The sequence below is a fragment of the Micropterus dolomieu genome, linkage group LG08, assembly GCF_021292245.1.
Source record: "Micropterus dolomieu isolate WLL.071019.BEF.003 ecotype Adirondacks linkage group LG08, ASM2129224v1, whole genome shotgun sequence".
In the NCBI taxonomy this organism is placed as follows: domain Eukaryota; kingdom Metazoa; phylum Chordata; class Actinopteri; order Centrarchiformes; family Centrarchidae; genus Micropterus; species Micropterus dolomieu.
The window spans coordinates 17755236-17778738 of NC_060157.1; the positions used below are offsets into that span (position 1 = coordinate 17755236).

At 43.6% G+C, this 23503-nt stretch overlaps 3 protein-coding genes across 15 annotated transcripts in view; 2 read left to right on the top strand and 1 right to left on the bottom strand.

The window, feature by feature from the left end:
* The window catches only part of rarga (retinoic acid receptor gamma a), a 54737-nt gene extending 36542 nt beyond the window's left edge, over window positions 1-18195 (bottom strand). For 2 of the 10 annotated variants that reach the window (XM_046055245.1, XM_046055238.1), the window contains exons 1-4: window positions 17993-18195; window positions 17684-17865; window positions 5671-5837; window positions 5469-5574 (exon numbers count right to left, since the gene is read on the bottom strand). The gene's annotated coding sequence lies outside the window, so the exon portion shown is untranslated. Of the gene's footprint in view, window positions 1-21; window positions 88-5201; window positions 5294-5468; window positions 5838-6990; window positions 7099-13108; window positions 13189-17683; window positions 17866-17992 lie in introns of those variants that run through there. The other 8 variants (XM_046055234.1, XM_046055237.1, XM_046055243.1 and 5 more) reach the window with 8 other exon arrangements.
* Window positions 5215-19522, top strand: nr1d4a (nuclear receptor subfamily 1, group D, member 4a). Of its 4 annotated transcripts, XM_046055228.1 has the most exons (10): window positions 5671-5881; window positions 6287-6351; window positions 7923-8015; window positions 13912-14217; window positions 14313-14401; window positions 14512-14656; window positions 16669-17249; window positions 17346-17531; window positions 17661-17871; window positions 18011-19522. In XM_046055228.1, the coding sequence occupies exons 3-10, from the start codon at window positions 8000-8002 to the stop codon at window positions 18205-18207; spliced, it is 1731 nt and encodes a 576-aa protein (XP_045911184.1). In that variant the 5' UTR covers window positions 5671-5881; window positions 6287-6351; window positions 7923-7999; the 3' UTR covers window positions 18208-19522. The 4 variants fall into 4 exon arrangements, with proteins under 4 accessions (XP_045911187.1, XP_045911184.1, XP_045911183.1 ...); XM_046055231.1 differs by lacking the exons at window positions 5671-5881; window positions 6287-6351 and adding an exon at window positions 5215-5260; XM_046055227.1 differs by lacking the exons at window positions 5671-5881; window positions 6287-6351 and adding an exon at window positions 7266-7725.
* A 1077-nt stretch (window positions 19523-20599) lies between these two features.
* mfsd5 (major facilitator superfamily domain containing 5) lies at window positions 20600-23414 on the top strand. Its single transcript, XM_046055246.1, has 2 exons — window positions 20600-20748; window positions 21174-23414. Exon 2 carries the CDS (start codon window positions 21255-21257, stop codon window positions 22701-22703), a length of 1449 nt encoding a protein of 482 aa, XP_045911202.1. The 5' UTR covers window positions 20600-20748; window positions 21174-21254; the 3' UTR covers window positions 22704-23414.
* The last annotated feature ends 89 nt before the right edge of the window (window positions 23415-23503 follow it).

A 23503-nucleotide genomic window follows, 5' to 3' on the forward strand; every position in this document is an offset into this window, starting at 1 on the left:
TTTTAAGTATAAATCACTCACCAGCTCTGGTGTTGACGAGGTAGACGGACAGATGGAGCCGTTGACGGAACGGTCTGATGAGCGGAGCTAGCCAGGGAAAAGGAGAAAAGATGTGTGTATGTTCATCAGAGTCCTTCTGACAGCAAAGACAGAGTAGCAGTGAGCCTCTCTCCCTCTCCCACTCCCACTCCCCCTCTTCCACTCTCTCCTCCTCCACCTCCTCTCTCTACCTCTTAAAATCACTCTTTCACTGCCCAAACACAGGGACACAGACTCACTCTCTCCCTCACTAAGAAATAATTATACTCTCTGATTCATAAAGCCTTCCTTTGTCACGTGACCCAACACTTCAAATATACAGCACATTTTTTCACAAGCCACAAAATGCCTGGAGGGAAGAAAAAGGCCCAGGGAGCTTAAGTTTCTGTTTTTAATTCTCTCTCCCTTCTTTGTCTCTCGGGTGAATTCTTTTTCTCTCCTTCATCGTCTTGGCTCGAGGGTCGGTTTACCTACAAACTGTTTGTGCATGTGGAAATGCAGAGCCATGTTGTGATCTCAGCTCATTCATGTTTAATCAATAAATTCACAGTTTAATAGGAGAGGATGTTTGAGTATCCTGAACAACACAGATTATAATGTTTTGATTAAACACAGATGCTCTTTTAATGGCAGGCCAATATGTTTATTCTTCCAATAAAGTCTAAGAAGTCAAACCTAGTCTTTATTTTCCTGTTTTGATTAATTTACAGATTAAACATAATGAATTTTGCCCTACCTGACTGCTCAGTACAGGGACGTACTGTTTGTGCTGTTATTTGAAAATCATATTTGTGTTTGGCACTGTGTTTTATTACTTACAAGGTTTCTGTGACAATCTTCCCAGAGCAGTGATAATAAATCACTACTATTATTACAACTGCTGATGCTACTACTACTTATAGGACTTTATATTAAAGAAGAAAGCAAGTATGAGGAGCCTTGTGAAACTAATTTAAGGAAGTATTGGACACACAAAAAACCCTGACAGAATATCTAAAACATTCTCATGGAGGATAAATGAAAACCAGAATTCAAAGCTGGAATCAAACATTTTGTAGGACACACAACATCTGTCGACATCCTGCCAAACATTCTGCAGTTATTATTTTTAAGTCAAGATTATTGTCTGAAGTCTTTTTATTGTATTTCTGTACCTAAATAATTTCAGTTCCTAAAATGAAACTAGTAGTGGCACATCAGCTACAGGAAGTCCCATGTGAGATGGCAGAGCTGTGCAGTGGCAGCAGAGACAGATTTGGGTGTGCCCCTAAACGTGCCCCTCTCTCCATATGAGATCATATGTTTCAGATCTGTGTTTATGTGTTTGTGGTTCTGGGTGTGTGCCCTGTTTTTCTGAATGTAATGCTTCTCAAGTTGTTTTGGTTATGAGGAGCACCTCAAACCTCAGAACTGGGAGGAGGAGGCACACCTCAACTGGCACCTCAACGGGCACTTTTACCCCTGCAGCGGAGCACAGATCAACTACACTTTCTGAAGAAAAAAACAAAGTCAATGGAAATACACGAGCGCTTCCTTAACACTGAAATAAGAAACTTCTAATCTAATTATTGTCTAAGCCAAGTTAAGTGTAGCAAGCATTTTCAAAATACCCAAATTAAACATGCACTACTTATTCCGAAACTTCTAAAAGATGCCCTTCAGGCATATTGACCATGCATCACTTCACAGTCTCCCACATATCACAGTCTGAAGCAGAACTGCCAACCAATTCAGCATGTGGAAATTTTCTTTTGTCTTCACAGATACCTGTACATTTAAAATCTGCTACAACTGCTGCTTATTTTGTTTTTAAATCACCGTAACTGGCCTGATATAGGCAGAGATCTTATCCCCAAATACACTGACCCCAATATTTCTCCAGGATAAAGTCAAGCCCTGCCAACCTAGCTCTCGTTATTGCTCTGTGCTTCCGATTTTTACAGCCACATATGGTCTACACAAGCCTACTGAAATGTTTTTTCATACAATTTTTTCAAAATGTGGATTTGCTTGTACATAATCAGGGGAATGAACGGATAAGCAGTGAGAGGCGCTGTTGCCTGTTTTGTTTTTTTTGCAGAAACCTTATATTCAGGAAGCACAGATCTAAGCCATACTGCAAAAAGCACTTCAGCCGATCCTTATCTCGTTTACGTTTGATTTATGTGTTGCTCTTGAGGCCAGTGAGGCTAATAGAAATCCCATAACTGTTTACATAGCAGGACTAAATCAGCAATTGTGTAAAATGAAACAAGAAGGTAAATACAGCCATAGGATGCTGCAAAAACTGACTCTTTATTAGCCACCAGAGTGATGTGAACTGTGAAGTGTGAATTTCAAGTCTGTGTTGTTATCAGGCTGACCAAAACCATGCATTTGTGTCAGAATGCGCAGTCAAGTGTATGATGATAGCCGTGTGTATGTCAGTGCACAGGGCATGCTGTGCTCCTTTATTAAATTATGACAGTGAGCTTGAGCAGGGGGTGTGTTTAGCGTATGTGTGCATGCTCTTGCAGCACGCACGGCGGCACTTGTGAATATGTGTGTGTGTGCGCGCTTGTGTCTGTGTGCATGGATGAGCATGCGTAGGCAGTAGCAGCGAGAAGGTCAGAGGTTACTAGTGTTTGTGTTTCAGTGTCAGTGAAGTGTGCTCCAGGCAGAGATTTATGATCATTGTGTCTGGGAGGCTGCAGAGTGGGGGATAATGAAGATAGATCAGGGTGCTATCTCTCTCTCAGGGCACCACTGGAAACATGGCCTATGGCCCTCTCCGTTCTTGTATCATTAACTTCAGTCTGTGACATCATAACGCACTGCCCGGACATCAATCCTAACACAGTGTGCTCTGACAAAAAGTCGAACGCAGAGAGGATATTCCTCACAGGAAGTCATCCTGCAAATACAGGCGTTGTTCAGCATGTAGCTTTGCAGCGTCTCTGAGTGTGTTTATGAAGATATGAAATATTCATGGAAACTCAGTCGTATTCAGTCGTGTGTTTCCACTTTAGATTCAATGTATTTGCATTCACAGAGCTATGGAGTGGAGGCCTGGGGCTTGCTGGCAGAGGAGGAGCAGCAGAGGCAGAAAGGAAAGAGGAAAGAGGGGATGATTGAGGGCGCAAGAGAGGGAGAAAGTGAGGTTAGAGGGGTTAAAGGGAGATGGAGAGACGAAGAGGCAAGAGGGGATGGAAGGCGAGAGGGCCAATGGTACAGGGAATGTGGGAGAAAGGGGTGTGAAATAGAAAGGGGGAGGGAGAGAAAACTGGAGGGTGAGATGGAGAGAGGGATGGATTGCAGAGGGAAAGGGGGGGGGGGTGATGGGATTGGTGGTGGGGAGGTGAGAAGGGGCGCAGGGAGCTGGTGCCTGTGGCGGCAGGTTTTAATCAGTAACAAGATGCCTGTAATGAGATCACTATTTCCCCACATTCAGATTGATGTCATGTGAAGTCTGGTGCCACACTGAGACAGTCAGGGGACGCAGAGCGAACACACACACACCCCACTAAAGAGTCATTTCGCACACACATGCAGAAACACATTCATGCACACACACACACACACACACACACACACACACACACACACACACACAAATATACACTTGCTTGCACTTTCTTGGTTACAGACTTAAACACACATCCTGTGAAATGAAGGAGCTCATTCATCCAGCCTGGCAAAGTGCACTCATTTAGAGTCCAACCGCCTTGAAGTAAAAACATACACAGAGGAATACTACTTGCAGGAAAAATGAGTTACTCATGGCAAAGGAGAAATGTATGTGTTAGGGACCGAAGGGCATATACCACTATGTACTCCTCTAACAAAAACAAATGAGCACAAAGCTTGGAGCAGAGAGTGAGAGCCAAAAGCTTTTTTAACTGCAGAAGAAACTAAGGGGAAAAAGTGGGGGAGTGAGAGAGAAAGAGAAAATAAAAAGGAGTGTGTGTGTATGTGTGTGTGTGTGTGTGCGCGCCTTTTGTGCATATTTTGGGGTGCATTCACAGGCTGTCGACGCAGCTACCAGCGTGTGTGCCAGCACATGAACGCTCTCCTGCCTATTCCCGAACATGTGTGTCCAATGAAAGGTGAACGGCTCTCCTGTCTATACTTTCCTCAGAAATCAGCCATGATGTCACCATGAACCCATCTTGAACCCACCTCTGTCAAAAAGCATTACTCCAGCCCTCCCTCTCTCTGCCTCATTTTCTGTTCCACCTCTCCCTCCTTCACGCTCCATTCCTGCTTCTCGAATTCTTCACTGAGCTCCCATTCTTTCACTCGCCTCTTTTTATCTTTCCGTATTCTTCAACATTTCCCCTCTCCCGTCCATGTATCTTTTCTCTCGCTGAAGCACACAAACTCTTTTTCCCCTCTTTTTTTTTTGGCATGCGTGGTCTAATTGAATCACCAAAAAAGCGCAGTCGTTTGCCAAAAATGCCAGGATGTTCTGATTATCATAAACTTTGTTTAAGCTGTGGTTTTACAAAGAAAATGCTCTGAGTGCATGAGGGGAAGCCAAAAAATAAAAGCAGGAAAAATGAGGAATAGGGGAGAATGCAAATGAAAGAGAGGCAAAGGGAAAGAGAGAGAACACTGGGGAGGAGAGGGGTGGTGGGGGCAGCGAGAAGGCAGCCAGAGAGCCACATATGGAAGTGATTCTGTAATTACTGCAAATCTGTGAGCTCAAAAGGAAAGGTCTTCTTTTCCATGCCTCCTTCCCTGCACATAAAACTGCCCTTGTGAGAAAGTTGGGCACTAAATACTGAGGAGGAAACATGAAAAAAAAAACAACTTAGTTTTCATTTGCTTTTGCTTTTTGGCTTGTGGGGTTGTTAAATATGTATAGGGTATATATTTAGCATGTTGAGCAGGTCTGCTTTTGCTATTTTTCTGCACAGATGAATAAAAAAAAATGATCATGAGGATAATTCCTCAGAGTCTAGAACTGGAAAATTCTCTGCATTCTTTGCTCATTTGCTGTGCTTTCCTGAGCTTAAACCAACCATCCCGGAAGCTAATCTAAAACAAACCGGGAGGTTCAGCCCGGAATACACTGAAGCCTCTCATCAGCCACACACCTAACTGCCATCATTGATATAAAGCACACATTCAGCAAGGTGTGCGAGGGAGTGGGGCGGTAAGGGGATGAGTGACATACATACAGACAGACGACGATGATGATGATGATGAAGACTGCCCCGGGCAAAGCAGCGCTTTGCAGGTGTGTATGTTGGCAGCCACTTCTGTTCTGCTCAGTCCCCAAACTGTTTCAGCAGCCTGTAATTATCTCGTGCCCTGCCATAACGTGTTTTCATGAGAAGCGCCTGAGTCTTACACGCATACAGTAAACACACCCGGATTGACACGGCTTGAGCCACATTTCTTCTTAGACACATCCAATAAATCACAATTAAAGCACACAGTCCTACCTTCTTCGCCTAGAGTAGTGCATGCATCGGCTTCGAAAGCGAGCACATTCCCCCAGAAGTTTGAAACATGAATAATAGATGACAAGCACACGCACACCGAAGTTTTCTGTGGAGGACGCCAAACACAAAGTCAGGGGCAGTCTTCGGAGAAATCCTCCATTACATCACAGCAGCTTGGAAAGATCACGCCATTCGGGCTTACGTTTCAGAGATCATTTCAGTCATTTGTCAGATTGCCTTCGTTTGTTGTTGCCAATCCGTCACTGTGTCTCCGGCAGCTCAGGGGCGTTGATGGGAGCTATAGTGCGTGAAGATTTCTGGCACTGGGACTCCCTCTAGTGGCAGGGAAGGAGGACCGCAGCGTATGTCCTGTCAGAGGATGAGATGGAACACAAACAAACTTCAATAATTACGTAAGAAAATAACCGAACCAGTTAAGGCAATTCATTACTAGATGGACAGATGAAAATGATCAAATAAGATAAGATGTTCCTTAATATATATTTTAAAAAGGCTCATATAATAATACAACCTGCTCTTTCTGTTACATCTTCGTAATAAAACTATTAGGCCTACATCAGATTTATTTGAACAAAAATGTATTTTTTAAAATTTAAAACCGGATTTAAAAAAACATTGTTTTTCCATTTCTGATTACCTTAGACATTGAGACTTTAGTGTGTCATTATATAGTGAATGAAATTTGATTTTCAAAAGCGAATTGTTTGTCTGCAACATCACTAAATCATCATATAAGATAGATAACCTTACCTTGAGGACACAGATTGACGTTTTTTGTTTTTTTTACTTTCTTTAAGGCTAACGCACTTAAGGGACTGAGCATATTCCAGGCCCTGGCCCTAGCTTACAGCGCGGACGAGAGGTAATTTTCAAATAATCAATTTAGTCGTTTTTATCAAAACAGCATCATACACTTAAATGTAAACTTCTTTTTTCTTTCTTATTTGTTTTCTTTTCTTTACCTTGTTTAATGTCCACATTATTCCTCTGGTAACCCCGTGTTTAACGTCACAACGCTATGAACTGTGGGTTATTCCCTCAGGCAAAGTCTGCAGAGATGCGGATTTAACGGAAAGTGTGCATTTAGGGGCTAAAAAACTTTTCACAGCAGTCCCTGCGGCTTTTCCGGGAACGCGCCTCAAAAAATCCGCGAGTCCGTGAGTGTGGAGATTGGGATTGGACCATAGAATTCCGCTACTGTGTTAATGCTATCAATTGCCACCGTGGGGCGCTTTCCACAAGCTGTGTAAAGTTGTTCCAACCTGTTAAAGGACAAACAGTAAACTATACAGTTTGTTGCTGACTGGATGTTGTGAACTGTAGCCTATTGTTGCGCAAACACGTTTTAAAGATAAATAAAATGAGAAACTGTGAAAACTGACCTCACCCTCAAGTGCACAGTGTGGTTGAACATAGCCACACGTGCAGAAACAATTAAATAGCCTATAAGATTTACATTTTCAGCAATAATGATGTTAGCCAAAGTTGAGTTTTTGCATACGGATCGCTTAAACAGCATGTTTCTGCCGTGCCACAGGTCCAGTTGCACATCTACAGTTTCCTTTGGCACATGAGCTTTAAACTTGTTTGTTGTTTAGCACGTCGACGTTTGACTTGTCTCAGTGTTTACCATCCGTTTGCGGCGCTACTTCTCAGAGAACAAGCAGTCACGGTGAGCCACGCCCAGTGTCCATGTGCTTCATCCTCCAATCTCTCCATCCCTCTGCACCACGCGCTCCGTATTTTGCATAAAATGTGTATCAGTAGGGCAGCGCTCTCCCCGGCACATGCAGAGCGCACATGTAGCGTGGCTTTACTGAACACATACCACGGCCGAATAAGCGCATCAAACTCCCCTCAGCGCAAGATCCCCGCCAATGAGAATGCACAAAAGCGTATAGGGGAAAGAGAGGGAGAGAATGGACTCCGCGAGATACAAAGAGTGAGCCAAATCCCACGCAAAAAAGACACAACACAAGTTGAGCGAACGCAAAGGCGGTCACATTTCCTATACTCACCTGCAAACGTGTTTGATGTGGGTGTTTGTATCAGTGGGTGTGCGTATCAGTGGGTGTGCGTATCAGTGGGTGTGAATGTTTTGCCTGACACCCCGTTCACGGACCTGCTGACTCTACTTTCTTGGAATTCATAAGAATCATTTAGCCTAATCTCCGCTCGTGCTACATCACATCCTCTCCAGCCGGGGCGCAGTATCCAGAGCTCAGAAGGCATCCAGGTATCTTTGAGACCAGCTCGTCTAACTCACCTCTTTCAGACCAGAGCAGAGCACTAAGAGACACACCTGCTGACAGTTTACTGGGAAAACTTTGCATGCACTGGACACATTTCTGTCGCTGCGTCCCCTTTTTGCGCTCCATGGAGAAGGTGTTTTACCCAAATCTGTTTTTTGACTTTCTCACCTGTCTTCAAAAGAGTTTTACTCCGGTCTAGTCACATTCACGGACGTCTATCTTCAAGACTGTTTACAGCCGTCGACATCAACAAGAGAAATGGATAACAGCCCTGGTAAGAATAACTTCAATATTATGTTTGACATACAACCACCGTTACATTATTATTACAATGCTTACTAAGACGAGCGTTTTCATTCATTTTGTTGCCAGGGGACAACTATTTAGCTGTGTTACCCAAACCTAAAATAAAATGACTTTAATTTAAATGTAATACATCTTTGATTAATATAAGGCAAAGCAGCACTGATGTAATTTATTATTTGACTGATTGTGTAAAACACTAAAACACTCGCCTATGTGCATAATTGGCAATTATGTGTGCTATCTAATGTGTGAGTTCTCCTCTGGCGCCTCAATAGGTGCACGAAATATTAAAATAGGCTACGCAAGTGTTTGACTGAACTGAATAATTTTATTGGTTTACCAAGTGATTGTGACAATTAGGCAACGCTTATGCACGAGTTCGCTTCAGGCTTTACTCACTTCAACTTGTTTCTAAGTTCAATAAAAGTACAATGCAAAAGTCAAACTTTACGCAAACGTGTCAAAAGTTTGGGGCGCTGTGTTCAAATGTCAAATCGCAGCGCTTGGACTGCAGCGCTTCTGAGAGCGAACCGCGCCATACGGTTGTAGTGAGGCTGACCACTTCCTGTTTCTCTCCATGAAAACAAACTCACGTGGAGCTTCAGCACACTGGCTGTCACTGTAATTATAATCTGTACGAGCCAGAACTTCAAATGCACACTAGCCCTCTATCATCTCACGGGGGAAAAAACAAAAGACACTTTGGCGTAAACGGCGTGTTTGCTTCTATTATCAAGGCCATCGCTTAAGTGCCTGCAGCAAAAAGTTGATAACAGGACTTCCGCTAAGTGGTATTAGACAGAGTTTTCGAGGTCAGCCAAAGGTGCACATGCTTTTTGCTTTCCTCTACTATTGACAGTGAACAATTTACAACAGCGACGGTCACGTTCCAGCACAGGTGATGGGCGCACCCTGCGCTCAGTCAACGTTGCTCTAATCTGAAGGCAACACTGAACCCACGCACCGGGTTATGGATTTCTATTTATGTTGATAAATTGGGCCAGTGTTTTTCACGGAACAGGGAGGGCAGTTAAATGAGTAATCATAAGAGATGTAGTATTGGCCAATAAAGATGAAGACTGCATGCTGGGCTTTTATGTTGGTGTTTGGTGTTTGTGTGAGTGAGGGCAATTTCAATATTTGTTATGGTTTATTTATAAATTGTAAAGTTTATATAATTTTTTATTTCCTATTTAAATGATGGTTCATATTTCAATTGTCCATAAGTCTTGTCATTTAGCCTATTCTTCCTCTCCTGGATGTAAATGTAAATGACCACCTTGAACTGGGTTCACTGACCTTTTGATGTTTCAGTAACATTACTGAAATGCACATGACAGCATTTCACTTATGAGTTCAGTGTAGTATCTACACAAAGCTTGTAAACATCATAATAACCTGGCAAAAATATGGCTGCAGTGGTGAGCTGTATGGCTCATAAAGTCCTGCAGAGATTGTGTGTGTGTTGACACAGAACCCCCATTTCAACCACAGAGATCATGAGGTTGTGGAGTTGATGAGGTTGCATGTAAATGCAGAATTCAGCTGAAAAATTCAGCTGAAAGATTATTGCAATGATTCATTCATTTAACAATGTGTCTTACATGTCATATAACATCGGCTACATGATAGTCCCACATTTTAAGGGATTTTAAGGATCAGTAAATATTAGATAATTTTACATATTAATTATGCAAATACTTTAACATGCATTTTGATGTAAGTCCATCTTTTCATCAAACTTGGATATCCTTGACCTTGTGAAGTGCCAACTGTAGGCTACTATGTGGGAGTCAGTTAAGTATTTCATCTTTCTTGACACCAATATCAATTTGTTCAGTTGCACTGTAACATTTAGCTGTCAAGTGATGCTCATTTGTTAAAAACGGCCTGAACAACTGACTTTCCCCACTGCATGCTCTCACTCATTAATACTTCCACTGACACGCCCCTGGTGGAGGTTTTCCCGATTATTCTGAGCTACTTTCAAACAGCCAGACCCCATAACTCAGGCCTATTCTTCATCATCATCTGAAAACCATAACGTCTTTGGTTCCGTATTTAACCTGACAAAACCATTCAGAGAAAATGCAGTAGTGGGGGCCAATTTCTGCCAACATTCAAACTATCAGTCACCCATAATAAAACATGTGCTATTAATAAGCTAACCACAGGAGTTTGAAGGCCAGTAAAATAGGCTAAGTAGACTACAATCTAATCAAATTACACATATTTCATGTCAAACAGTAGTCCTATCCCCAAAATAGGCTATATGGGCATTGAAAATATAAAAAAAACTGTTTCCCAAAACAAAAATAGGAGTAGACCGATGTCTTTTTCAGGACACACTTAATAACATCAGTCAGTCCCTGAATGGAAGGAACTGAGTGGTACAACTGACCTATGGCCCAACTAAACCCACTCTCCCCTCTTCTAATATATTTTAAAGTAGGCTACTAGGTAGGCTATTACCAAAAGAGATTTTAAGAAAACAACAAAATTTTTGGCTATATGCCTATTAAATAGGCTATAGGCATATGCTATAATTCAAGAGGAGTAGCGATTTTATATAATAGAGAAATTTTATTATCATATGCATTTCCTCCAATATAAACTTGGATCTGGCCACATACTGGTACAACACAGATCCTCCTGTTTCCAATGCAGCGCCTGTGTGACGTGCGGGCGGTGCTGCTGCTGGCGCACAGTCAGACCACCCCGCCGCATAACATGCTGCTCTATTTAATTTGGCTCTTTAATTATAAGCCCCTGGCGGACTGTAGAGGCTGTGGCTTCTGGCTGGAGCGCCAGGCTTCATGTCTTCCCAGTGAAAGCTCTGTCAAAAGCCTCCTCACGTGGCTTCCCTTGCAGAGCCGCGTGCGACGCGTGAGATACCCGGGCCCTCCTCCCGCCTCCATGCCGCTTCCCCGCTCTCACGGACGCTTCTGTGTTGATGCCGCCTGCGGTGATGGTGAGGGAGACCTTGGTCAGTGGGTCAGCGATTCCATGCATTAACTTTTTTTTCTCTCTCTCTCGTCACGTTTTCCCGCCTCATGCGCCTCTCGCTGGTACTGAAAGCCGTGTGGTAGAAGCGCACTCGATTTTGACTCCGCAACATCTGTCCCCGACTCATCAGTTCAGGGCACACATCCGCTTAGAGTGGGTTTCAGCCGGAACGTGACTCAGCTGTGAAACATAACATCTCTCCTCTCACCCGATGCGTTTAAAACAGAGGATCCTGAAAACGGGTGTTTTTCAACCCATGTTTGACAGGATGTGCAGCGATTATAGCCACATTGAACCATAAAATAACGAGACTGGATAGATAAAATTGATTCCTGGGCTATCCTTGTGTTTAGGCTATTACATTCAAGCTGTCCACTGTGATAATCTAATAGGGCTCCTCCTGATAATTGCATGAGCTAGAGCTGGTGTGTGAGGCAGCACCAGTCTGTAGAGATGCTAGAGGCACAGGGACACAATTGTAAACTTCCTGTGATATTGACCTACTTACACAAGCCTGAATTAATGAAGTCTACTGCAAACAGCCAAGTAGTTCTCACCAGCCTGATGTGCTCACAGATTGGCCTTGTTCAGTAGCACCAAAATCCTTTCTAAATTGTCTCTGGTAGCACACAATAATTCCTTTTATTGGCCATAGCCTACAAGCATAATAGCCTCCACACTTTTCTGTTACAGCATAATACACATTGTAACTAAACTATTGCTCTAAAGAAGCAAACCATGTGCCATTTTGTACACCACAAGGATAAAAGAACACTAGTGGTCGCCTGAACTGTGGCTTTCTGTCCATGGCCTGCATTAGCCTATAAGGTGAACCGAGTGAAAGTAAGAGATAAAGGACAAGAGAGAAACAGAGAGGAGTGGAGCTTTTTTGTGTGCAAAGTGCTCACTGCTCACGTTCCTCCACCTGCCTACTGTCCCAGGCAGATTAGTGCTTGCACGGGTAGGCTAAATTAGTTGAGGCAGAGTAAGATGGGCAGTGAGGAAGGAGTTTCATACAATTTGAAATGAATTAATAGGCCACATCTAAAATCCACAAACAGTTCAGTTTATAAGTTTATTGCTATTACAAGCTGCTAATAATAAGAATAAAAACAGTAAAGCAGCCTATCACATAATCAATCGATAGGTGATCCCAAAAGCTTGCAGCCTGCAGATATTTCAAAACAAAAATATCATGCTATGTTTTTCCTCAACCAGTGACAACTAATGCCTTCATTGAACATAGGTAGTGATACTGCTATATCATAACAAAAAATGTAAGAAGAAGAAAATCTGTATAATGTGCTAAACAGCAGTGGATGTTTATTATTTAATTATATTAACCTTACTATAACAATTGACACGTGCAGGTGACGGTTGTATAGTAGCCTATCTGTCCATCTAGGCTTCTCAAGCAGACAGTAAAACTGATTAGCTGATAGTGTTTGCTGCAGAGTGGCTCTAGGGGTCATTCATAAACACAGGTCTACTGTACATGTGAGTCTTCAGGTGGACATGCAATGTGTTTGGGTGGGGTGGGGGTTGGGCCACGACTGTCTGCATGTAACCTCAGGAAGAGGTGAGGCTCGGGCCTGCATCTGCTGGGTCTGTCTAGGGCTCTGGCATGAGTCAACAACCACCAACACGTGCCGGTTGAGGGATTATCAAAACATCTGAGCTAAAACAAACCGCGTGTAGCAAAGGGCAACACACGACACAGGGACAAGCCTTCAGTTACTGCGCTAGTGCAGGATTTCCACATACAAGCCTCAGTTGGTTAAAACACTGCGCCATGGCGTTAATTTTAGATGTTGAAAAATTTTTTGAATATTGTAAATGTATCATTGCATGTGCAAGCCAATCATAACTTAAGTTTTTAATTGGACCCATTTGTTTAGATTGGTTTTGATATATCTTAATTTGCATAATTTGTTATTCTGAACGTCTCTCTGCTGGACTCTACTGTACACTGAGTTGTTAGTATATTATTAGGCTACATCCAGTCCAGTCCACAGCCAACAGTTGAGGCTTTTCCTTTGCAAAAACGTGACTCACATTCTCTGACTCCTGCGGTGGCGCATGAACGGCAGTGGCTGAGAGTTGGTGCCATCTCACGCCCGGGGAGCTTCCCAGTCAGCGTATGTTTGTAAACACAGATCTGACTTAAGATCGCTGTGCAGTTCAACACGAGACTGCGGATTTAGGTTCGGCCAGTAACCGTGTCAGGAGTCCATGCATGTGAGGCAGCGGTCAGGTGTCGTGCTGTTAGCTGGCGCTGGGCACGGTGCCAGGGGAGCGAGGCTATTATTGGAGCGGAGGAGGCAGCAGACACGTGAGGCCGTGTCTCAGCTCATCCACAACGCATGACTAGAAGAGCCGGGGGGGGGGGATAAAACAACCACAGCTATTTACACGGTGCCTGTAAAAATACATTAGCACGATGCAGGAATTATTTACAAAAGGTAGGGCTTCTGCCTGCTTTGTCGCTGTGCTACCAGCAGTATTTTTAGCGCCCACTTTACCCGCTTGATCGCACAATTACGCCTTTTACACTCCGGATGAAGGAACAACGCTGCACATTCTCAGAGTTGTTCTCTGCTACCCAGAGGTTGTGCAACATTACATCACATCACATCCAAAGTAGTAGAGTAGCTGAATGGTTTGTAAGGAAATATGGATGGCCAACTTAAATTTATAGCTACCACTTCAGTTTAATTCAGCTACATGTATGGTGTACAAAAAATGTCTTATCGATATCTAAATGACATTGTATGCTTTAATTAGGAGCTTGAACTCAAAATCAGCTGATCACTAACTCTCAGCTCAGAGGTCTCACCGATTCATTCCCTTATGTGCAGGAGGTGGAGTTATCCTGTATGCAGGCTCATCTGGCAGTGCCAGCCCCAGCCCCGGCAGCCCCTCCAGCGGGTACCAGACACAGTCACCGTCTTCACACTCCCAGCCCTCATCTCCAGAGGAGGTTACGTTCACAGAGATTGGGGCGCTGAAACAGAGGGCAGGTGGGTGCAACACCCCATCCTCCAAACTGGTGTTCCAGTTCCCCGAGGTCTACAGTGGCCCCTCGGCAGCAGCCACTCCACAGCATACCTATGCGCATCCCATCGCGGGAAAGAGGCCATGCGGGTTCACAGGAACTTTCACAAGTTAGTGTTTCCACATTGTTGATATTATGCATAAAGAATTCTTCCTTGATCGAATTTTTTGCATCTTATCTAACTGTCTGTTTACCCTTCCTCAGAGACAGGTGGAATGGTCCTGCTTTGCAAAGTCTGCGGGGACATCGCATCTGGTTTCCACTATGGCGTGCATGCATGTGAGGGTTGCAAGGTAAGGTCCCTGATGAGAAAAATCAGGTCAATGATCATCAGTGTGGAATGATGTGTTGCTTTATGGTGCACCAGTTTCAGGGTTTTTTTTTGTTTGTTTGTTTGTTTCAGGGTTTTTTCCGTCGCAGCATCCAGCAGAACATCAACTACAAGATGTGTGTGAAGAACGAAAACTGTCTGATCATGCGCATGAACCGCAACCGGTGCCAGCACTGCCGCTTCAAGAAATGCCTCTCTGTTGGCATGTCAAGAGATGGTGAGACATCCTGACACATTTTTAACGAGAGAGAGAGAGAGAGAGAGAGACCCATCCTCGTGCAGTTCTGCCAGGATGCCACAGTGCTCTGATTAGCCAAAGCAGCAGGGAAATGGGCAGCCGAAAGAGCCGCAGTACTGAAATGTGGGTCTGTGTGAAAAATGTAATGCGGAAAGTCTTTTGAGGTCATCGTGCCAGTAGCTCAGTCACTCACTTTGTCAGCAGACGTGCACCTGCCTTGCCCTTCTACTGTGTCACTGCACTGCCAAAGATTACCATCTGGCCTTGTAACTCTCTTAAGTTTCCAAGTGTCTTTCTCCTGCCCTTTGCAGCATCCTCCCACAATGCCGTTACCTCTGTGCTCTTGTTCGCTATGGCCCCTCCCCCTCCATGTACCCACCATGTTCCCTCTGCTCTCTTACATCTCCCCCTCAGACAATGATTTATGAGAAAAGGAGCCTTGAAGTCCCCTAAGCTATCTATCATCTGGAAAACTGCAGCAAACACAGGAATTATTTTAGGAAATTGGAACGGGGTCAACTTGATTACCCATAGAACATCTTACTGCAATTAATGAGGGACAGGGCAACGATTAAGCAAGGGATGCAGAAAACAGCCAGTCGTTGTGACAGAATTTATCAGGCGTGATGCTCACATCACCTAGTTTTAGCTCTGATAGCTGAACATTGATTGATCACCTTTCATCGCAGATTAAGAAAATAGCTGAGCTGACCTAGAAAAACAATAGAGGATTGAGCCTATAGTGTACTCATACATCATGACCTACTTGATGTAGTTTGCCTGTCTTCTTCCTCTCAGTATGGTTTCTGCTTATCTCCGCCCTCCACCACACAGCATTGCCTAATCTAGTAAAAAGGTTAGTGTTATTTCTGCAAGTGCTTGACACTTCTGGTGCACAGAGAAAATAGGGTGGTAAAATACGACTCAATAAGAGAACAAAGAGCCAGGTCGACCCTCTTGGAGGAGATTTTCGAAAGCGTTGAGGGCCACAACCTAGAAACCCCTTTTTGCTCTGTTTCAACCATTACGAAAACAGGAAAACCGCACGCAACTGCCTGCAGCCCACAATAAATAGTACACCCTGATTTCACACCAGGCAGCTGTGTGTCTTTGGCTCTGCAATATAGGCAAATATTTAATTCCGTTGGCATGATGGCACACTTTTCTTCCTCTAACCAGAGCATCCTTTTTAGAGCAACAGCTCACTAGTCCGCATTGGCTTCTTTTTAACCACGATGAAAGGAATTCATCTCATGCCACATTATTGGCCCCATCCTCATCAAGGAATCCTGCAGGCAATGAACAGATTACTGTATATTTGGTAAACATAGCAATATTGACCGAGCATATTAATGGTCCTAGAAAATCACCTCACTTGACCCAGCACAGTGTCATTATGTTTTTAGGCAAATAGCTTATGTTTAACATATGGGAATAACATCACCTATCTTTATAATTATTGCTGCTATACAATATTTGTGCTCATGTTCATGTTCATGTTCTCACTGCTGTCTTCTCAACTCTTTTCTGTGCTTCAAGCCCACCTCTCTTCATCCTTCTCCCTCTCACGATCTCAGTGCCGGTGATATCACACTCACGTTGCCCCACTGCCCTACTTACAAGTGCAGGGAGGGAGCGGGAGAGGAAGGAGACGGGTGGATAGAGGAGAGGATGAGGCAGATGGTAGCAGGGGGTCTATAAATAGCCTCTCCAGCTGATGGTTACTGTGGGAAGGGGGATGGGGGATATGGGTGAGGAGAGGGAAGTTTTCGTCTCACAACTTGATTCTCCTTGAAATCATGCTATTCTTGAGCTTCTGATGATCTTTTAAGCAATTCATTTGTCAACAACAACAAACAAACAAACAACACTGGGATTGACATAATTTTTTGTCTAGAAAAAAATGCAGTACAAAACATGTCCAGTGGAAATGCCCATGTTGTCGCAATGACCGGCTGCTGATCTGTCCTCACTGCTTGTGTCTTCCCTAGCTGTGCGTTTCGGCCGCATCCCTAAGAGAGAGAAGCAGCGACTTCTGGATGAGATGCAGAGCTACATGAACAGCCTAAATGAGTCAGCTGCCATGGACATGGACTCGTCTTCAGTGAGGGACGCTTCCTCCAGCCCAGATGATGGCAACTCGAAAGAGGCCATTGGGGCCATCTCCAGAGCCTACCGCGACATCTTCACCAGCCGCAGAAGCAGCAGCCAGGAGAGAGCAGCCAAGAGGGCTAACATTATCACCACCAACAACAACACATCTCCCTTTTCTCAGGATGCCAGTTTTCCCCAAGCCTCCTCTCACCCCGCCCCTGCCCAGAGTTACCAGTCTTGCCCTGTTGCTTCTGCCACTCGATGCCCAGTTGCCCCTAACGACAACCCACATACATTCCACAATGTGGACAACAATCGCTATACCTACTTAGTGTCAGCTAATCAGAATAACAATCACTCAACAAGTACAACACCTCAAAGGAGTAGCTCTGACAATCACAACAGTTTTCACAATGCAGGAAGTACCCAAAATCAGCCCTCCTGCCCGTGGAAATTAGCTCCAGGAGCTAAAGTGCTGGTAAGTGCAGGAAGCATACTACTTAGATCCAGACTCTTGTGATATATCTTGCCGGACCAACAATGTATGATGTCTTTTTTTTTTTCTTTCTCTAAGGCATGTCCTCTAAATGCGTGGCCTGTATCAGGGGCAGAGCGCACGAGTCAGGAGATATGGGAATCCTTCTCTCAGTGTTTCACTCCTGCTGTCAGGGAGGTGGTAGAGTTTGCCAAGGGCATCCCAGGTTTTCAAGAGCTTAGCCAACAAGACCAGGTCATGCTGCTCAAATCAGGCACCTTCCAGGTAATGTCATACATTTCAAATGATTCATGCTGTTCATAAATGTAAAATCGGTGTGACTTCTTTATTTTTGTTGGTGTAAGGATTTGTCTCAATCTAATCATTGTGTTTCTCTGTTTTGTGTGTGTTTAGGTTTTGATGGTGAGGTTCTGCACCTTGTTCAATGCCGAGGAGCGTACAGTGACCTTCCTGAATGGCCAAACATACCCCCTGTCCACCCTGCATGCGTTGGGCATGGGCCCTCTGCTGGATGCAATGTTTGACTTCAGTGAGAAGTTGGGCTCCCTGGGGCTAGAGCCTGATGAAATGGCCCTCTTTATGGCTGTTGTGCTGGTCTCTGCAGGTAAAGGAGGGACACTATTGCATTAATGAGTGGTAAAACTGTGACAAAAGCTACAGAGCAGTGACACTTTGATAATGAATCAGTTATGTAATAACTGTACCCGTCAACCACTCACACTTACATTCTCTGTGCTCCTCAGACCGTTCTGGCATCTTGGACATGCGGGCTGTGGAGCAGCTACAGGAGGGTCTGATCCGTGCCCTGCGGTCACTGATCACTCGCCGTCGCCCAGATGACACCGCCCTCTTCCCCAAACTCCTCCTGCGCCTGCCAGACCTGCGCACCCTCAACAATCTGCACTCTGACAAACTGTTGGCCTTCCGCATCAACCCTTGAGCAGGCTGCTTGTTCACAGTGCACACAGACAAAAAAAAACTGTTTTACACAAAAAGAGACAGTACACCACACACGCATAAACACAAACACACGCACAGATATTATCTTCCAAGGGCAGGACTTCCTTGAAAATTGTGGAACAAGGAATTGTGCAATCTGAGGATCGTTTTTCAAAAGGATGAATGAGGGAAGTAGCGAACTCATTTTTGATTCGTTATCGATCTTCATGCAATGTTTTAGGACATACAAACACACACATGTAAACTCATGTAAACACATAAACCTCAACACCTCTTGAGAGACATTGTCCCAGTAAAAAAATAAATGATCATGTAGAGTTACTATTACCCTTATGGACAAATCATTTGTGCACTTGCTCATTATATCCAAAAAAACAGTTCACTTCTGTTTATTCCTTAAATCGTACGTTATCAACAGGCCATCACCAAGCAGCAGCTGAAAGATGGATATTGTAGATCCAAACAGTTATTACTTAGGGACCATTAGTGTTGATTGACTACATGTCAGTTTGTGTTTAAGACAAAGGGAATCTGTATATAATACCTAGTAAAATCTGATATATTAAGGTAATTGTGTAACTGTTTCACAAACATACCATCTGCATTAGTACTGGAATGAGACCACTATTTTAATGTGTCACTTGCACACAATAGGATGCATTCTGTCTCTTACTATTTGATTGATCTTCCAGAAAACATTTAGCACACCTCGGGTTTAGATATGCCAACTTCAGTCCAAGGGCATTTTATATTATTTCACAAAAACTAGTGTCTGCATCACTATATCGTGTCACATCTGGACTGATGGAAACACTCCATTGCATGTTGGGTTTTGGAGTTCCTTTGTTTATTTTTGTTGCTGTAAATATTATGTTACCACAATGTTTTTGTATCAATGACTGAACTGATGTGATGGCTTGTACAGATGAGTTTGGTGTAAAGAAGAATGTATTGATCTTCCAATACTAGGAGGTGCCACGGGGGCTTTGCACAGGAGAATATGTAAAAGGGATTCTCAGACGTCTTAGACGCACTTCCTGCTATCAGATTATGTAACCAACCAGCATAATCCCAGAAATCACCAGCACTCACTCAACATGCACCCTTCCTCTGCCGCCAATGTTTGTCATACAAACACAAAAGATATTTTGGGGTGAGAGATCTAATTTAATTGGTCCTCTCACTGTTTGCTTGTTTGATTGTGGCTGATTGAGGACATCTTGTACATTTTGTAAATCTTTCTTCCTAAATATAAATGATATAATGATATAAAGTTCAAATGATGTATTACTCTACTTGTGTGTTGTTCTTTTGTGTCCATTCAGGCAAAATTAAGTAAAGATGTGCTGAGTAGTTAGGACTGTATGAATCTAATTAGTTATGAAACTAGTTAGATTACATTACATTGTCATTATCTAACACCAGTTTATGCCCTGTGCACTATTAGAGTGTGCATAACTTAGTCACTTAGAAGGGTGTTTGCCATCATAGCTAGAAACGTATCTACAGAGTACAACGACGTAGTTCATTCAGCAGTGGATAACGTCAGCAGTGAAAGTAGTATTCAGATATTTTACTTAAGTTAAGGTAGTAATAAGACAATGGGGGGAAAATAGTAGTAGTCCAAGTAGTCCAAGTCTTGCATTCAAACTCTTAAGCAAAAGTATAAATGTGGATCAAAATATACAAAGTACCAAAAGTGAAAGTACTCATGTAGAATGGCTCAATTTTTGAATTATATAGGCTATATCAGGCTATATTACTGGAATATAATTAGTGATGAATTCATATATCACTTTAATGCTGCAGCTAGTAAAGGTGGTGCTAATTTAATTGACTTTATATACTGCTGGGTTGCTTAACCCATAAGAATATATCATAATTTATTGGTTGATTTATATTTTGTATCAGTAATCTGCAAAGTAACTAGCCCTTTAGGCCTAACTAAATACATAAAATAAATGTAGTTGTGGTGGAGTAAAGAGTGCAATATTTGCCTGCTAAATGTAGTGGGGTAATAGTAAAAAGGAACATAAAATGGAATACACAATTAAAGTACAAGTATGGCAAAACTGCACTTAAGTAGACTACTACAGCACTTACATGTACTTAGTTACATTCCACCACAACTTGTTATTGTTGTGTCATGTTGTACTGTACAGTGTTGGAGTCTGTATGCAGAGTTCATAAAAAAAAACATGAAAAAAAGCTCTTTTCAGTAACTACTTACTTCAAAGTACGAACTTTTAAAAAATTAATAAAATCAAACCTTAAGAATAGACTGGCTCTCCAACAAAGCTGCAACACTGGATGCCTGAAAACATGACCAACTTTCTCCAACTCCCGGAAATCAAAAAACAAAGTAGGGAGGCCACCTTGTGGTGAAATAATAGATCCCGGATGCCGGAAGTGAATGGTCTGTTTGCTGGCACACATACCTGTATGTTATCACTTTGTTATGTTTTATGTTATCACTTTTGTACGTCGTGTAACTACTATGGGACTGAGGTCAAACGGCACGGTAAGATTTATCATTTACTATGACAGAGTGTAGTGAAAAGCATATGGTAGGATTGTAACGTTACAACGATTTTATTCTTAACGTTAATAGCAGGTTAGCTTGTAGGCTAGCGTTAGCTAAATAACAATAGCATGCAGGTACATTTCAGCGCCTTCAATTTCGTTTTTAAGTAAATTAACTTAATTTGCCACTAATAAAGCTTACCGTCATTGATACAGGTCGTATGCTGGCGTAACAAGCTAATAACGTTTGTGTCCAGCAGCTATAACGTTGAGTAAATTCCTAAAGGTAAACATTTTATTAGCCAGGCTAGCTACGAATAAACATGGCTTATTAACTTATTAATAACTCTAGTAAATTATGTAGTGTTAACGTAAGCGCTCCTCTTTCTGTATGTACTACTTGTTCACCTTGTCTCTTCACAGGTGCTGAGAAATAGAAAGAAAAGAGTTGAAAACGCCCTAGGACCTCGGGTTTGACCTCAAGTGGGTGCAGTTTATCGCACCATGTTGGTGACCGCATATCTTGCCGTCATTTTGCTGCTTGCCCTGTGTGTTGGCCTGGAGCTCACAGCACGCCGCCTCACCCCACCTCAGTCTACTCCTACTGCTGTAGCCAACCCAGCTTTCCGTCGCTTCCAGAGTATATTCCTCCGAGCATACCTTTTGGCTTTGTGGGCAGACTGGCTCCAGGGTCCTTACCTCTACAAACTGTATCGCCACTACAGCTTCCTGGAATCCCAAATAGCCATCTTATATGTGTGTGGTCTGGCCTCCTGTGTTCTGTTTGCTCCTTTTTCAAGCTGGCTGCCTCAAGCCTTGGGCCGCAGACGGACATGTCTTGTCTTCTGCTTGTCCTACTCTGCTTGTTGTCTCACCAAGCTGTCCAGAGACTACTTTGTTTTGATTGTGGGCCGTATCCTGGGGGGTCTGTCCACATCCCTACTCACCACTGCATTTGAAGCCTGGTATGTGCACCGTCATGTAGACGTCCATGATTTTCCCAAGGAGTGGATCCCCAGCACCTTCACAAAAGCTGCCACCTGGAACCATGGTCTCGCTGTGGGAGCAGGGCTGGTGGCTAACTTGCTAGCAGAGTGGCTCCACCTGGGACCGGTGGCTCCCTTTCTCCTGGCGGTCCCCAGCCTGGTGTGCTGTGGCTGGGTGGTGCTAACAGACTGGGGCAAGGAAGAGGCAGAAGAAGGCCCTGAAGGGGACAAACAAACACGGCTTCTTGGCGCTCCAAATGGAGGTGTGAACAATTTGTCTGCGAGGGCCCGGTTCTCACGCAGCTGCCATGATGGGTTGCGCTGCCTGCTGTCTGACAGGAGAGTCATGCTCTTGGGTGGAGTGCAGGCTCTGTTTGAAAGTGTCCTGTACATTTTTGTTTTCCTGTGGACCCCGGTACTAGACCCTCATGGGCCTCCTCTGGGAATAGTGTTCTCTTGCCTGATGGCTGCCAGCATGGTCGGCTCCTTGCTGTACCGCCTCGCCACCTCCACACGCTACCATCTACAGCCTGGCCATGTTCTCTGCGTGGCTGTGCTGATGGCCTTCTTCTCCTTCTTCATGCTGACCTTCTCCACTGCCCCAGGCCAGCCTAGACCTCATGAATCCTTTCTGGCCTTCCTGCTGCTGGAGCTGGCCTGTGGCCTTTACTTCCCTGCAGTCAGCTTTCTCCAGGGCAGGGTCATCCCAGAGGAGAAGCGGGCTGGTGTACTGGCCTGGTTCCGCCTGCCTCTGCACCTGCTGGCCTGCCTAGGGCTGCTGGCGCTCCATGGAGAGATATCAGGAACAGGTGCAGGAGAGGATGGCAGCGGCACCAGACACATGTTTGGAGGCTGTGCAGTCATGATGCTTGCAGCTTTGATGGCTGTAATCAGTCTGTTCACCCTGGGCAGAAACGACACAGACCTGAGACTGGAGGGAACCAGAGGGGAGGGCGAGATGGACTGAGGAGATGGACCATATGTCCATTTCTGCTGGACTGGTTTCAAATGTATTGTGCCAGTTTTGTGTGTCTGAAGCCGCGTGTACATACATCTAAATTTTGCAAAATGCTTCAGGGAAGGAAATAAAAGGGGGTGTTTTTTAGTAGATTAAAATTCAATTTAATTTCCATTTTTACATGTTTTCCTCTTATCATCTTTGTTGCTTTTTGGAGATAATTTTACTAATCCTATCTGTCTGGATGCTTTGGAAACATGGCCATTTACATTTGTCAAGTAAATTGCTGGAAGCTTTGTCAGTCATGTCCAAAACTCCAGTGTCATTCCTACTAACTATTCCAGTTCACACGCTGTTGCCTCATTATGTCCACTTATAGAGAGATGTAAGGGGGATAATGCATTTCACTGGTCAGTATCTCCATGAAGATCAGTGACATAGTAATTCCATCATGTGTTTTTAAAGCAGACATGAAAAGGTTTACAAGAAATAAGAGCATGACGAGTATATAGACAAGTTTCTGAATGTCAGTTCTTAGAATACTTCTTCCACGATACTTTGTTTTATCTTGTTTCTTCCAGCACAGTGTGTTTTTATTTAAAAAGAGTGATCTACAGCAGGTCAGTTTTACTTTGAATGCTTTTTGTGCACCGTCTACAGGATATTGTTTTATCTCAACATTACTGTTACACTTTTAAATAAAAGTATAAATTTAATTCATATTTATTTGTTTTGTATTACCTGACTTTGTTGTATTGTAATTTGCCACATATTAGCTGTCCAAGCACATTTTGTATAAAAATAGTGTT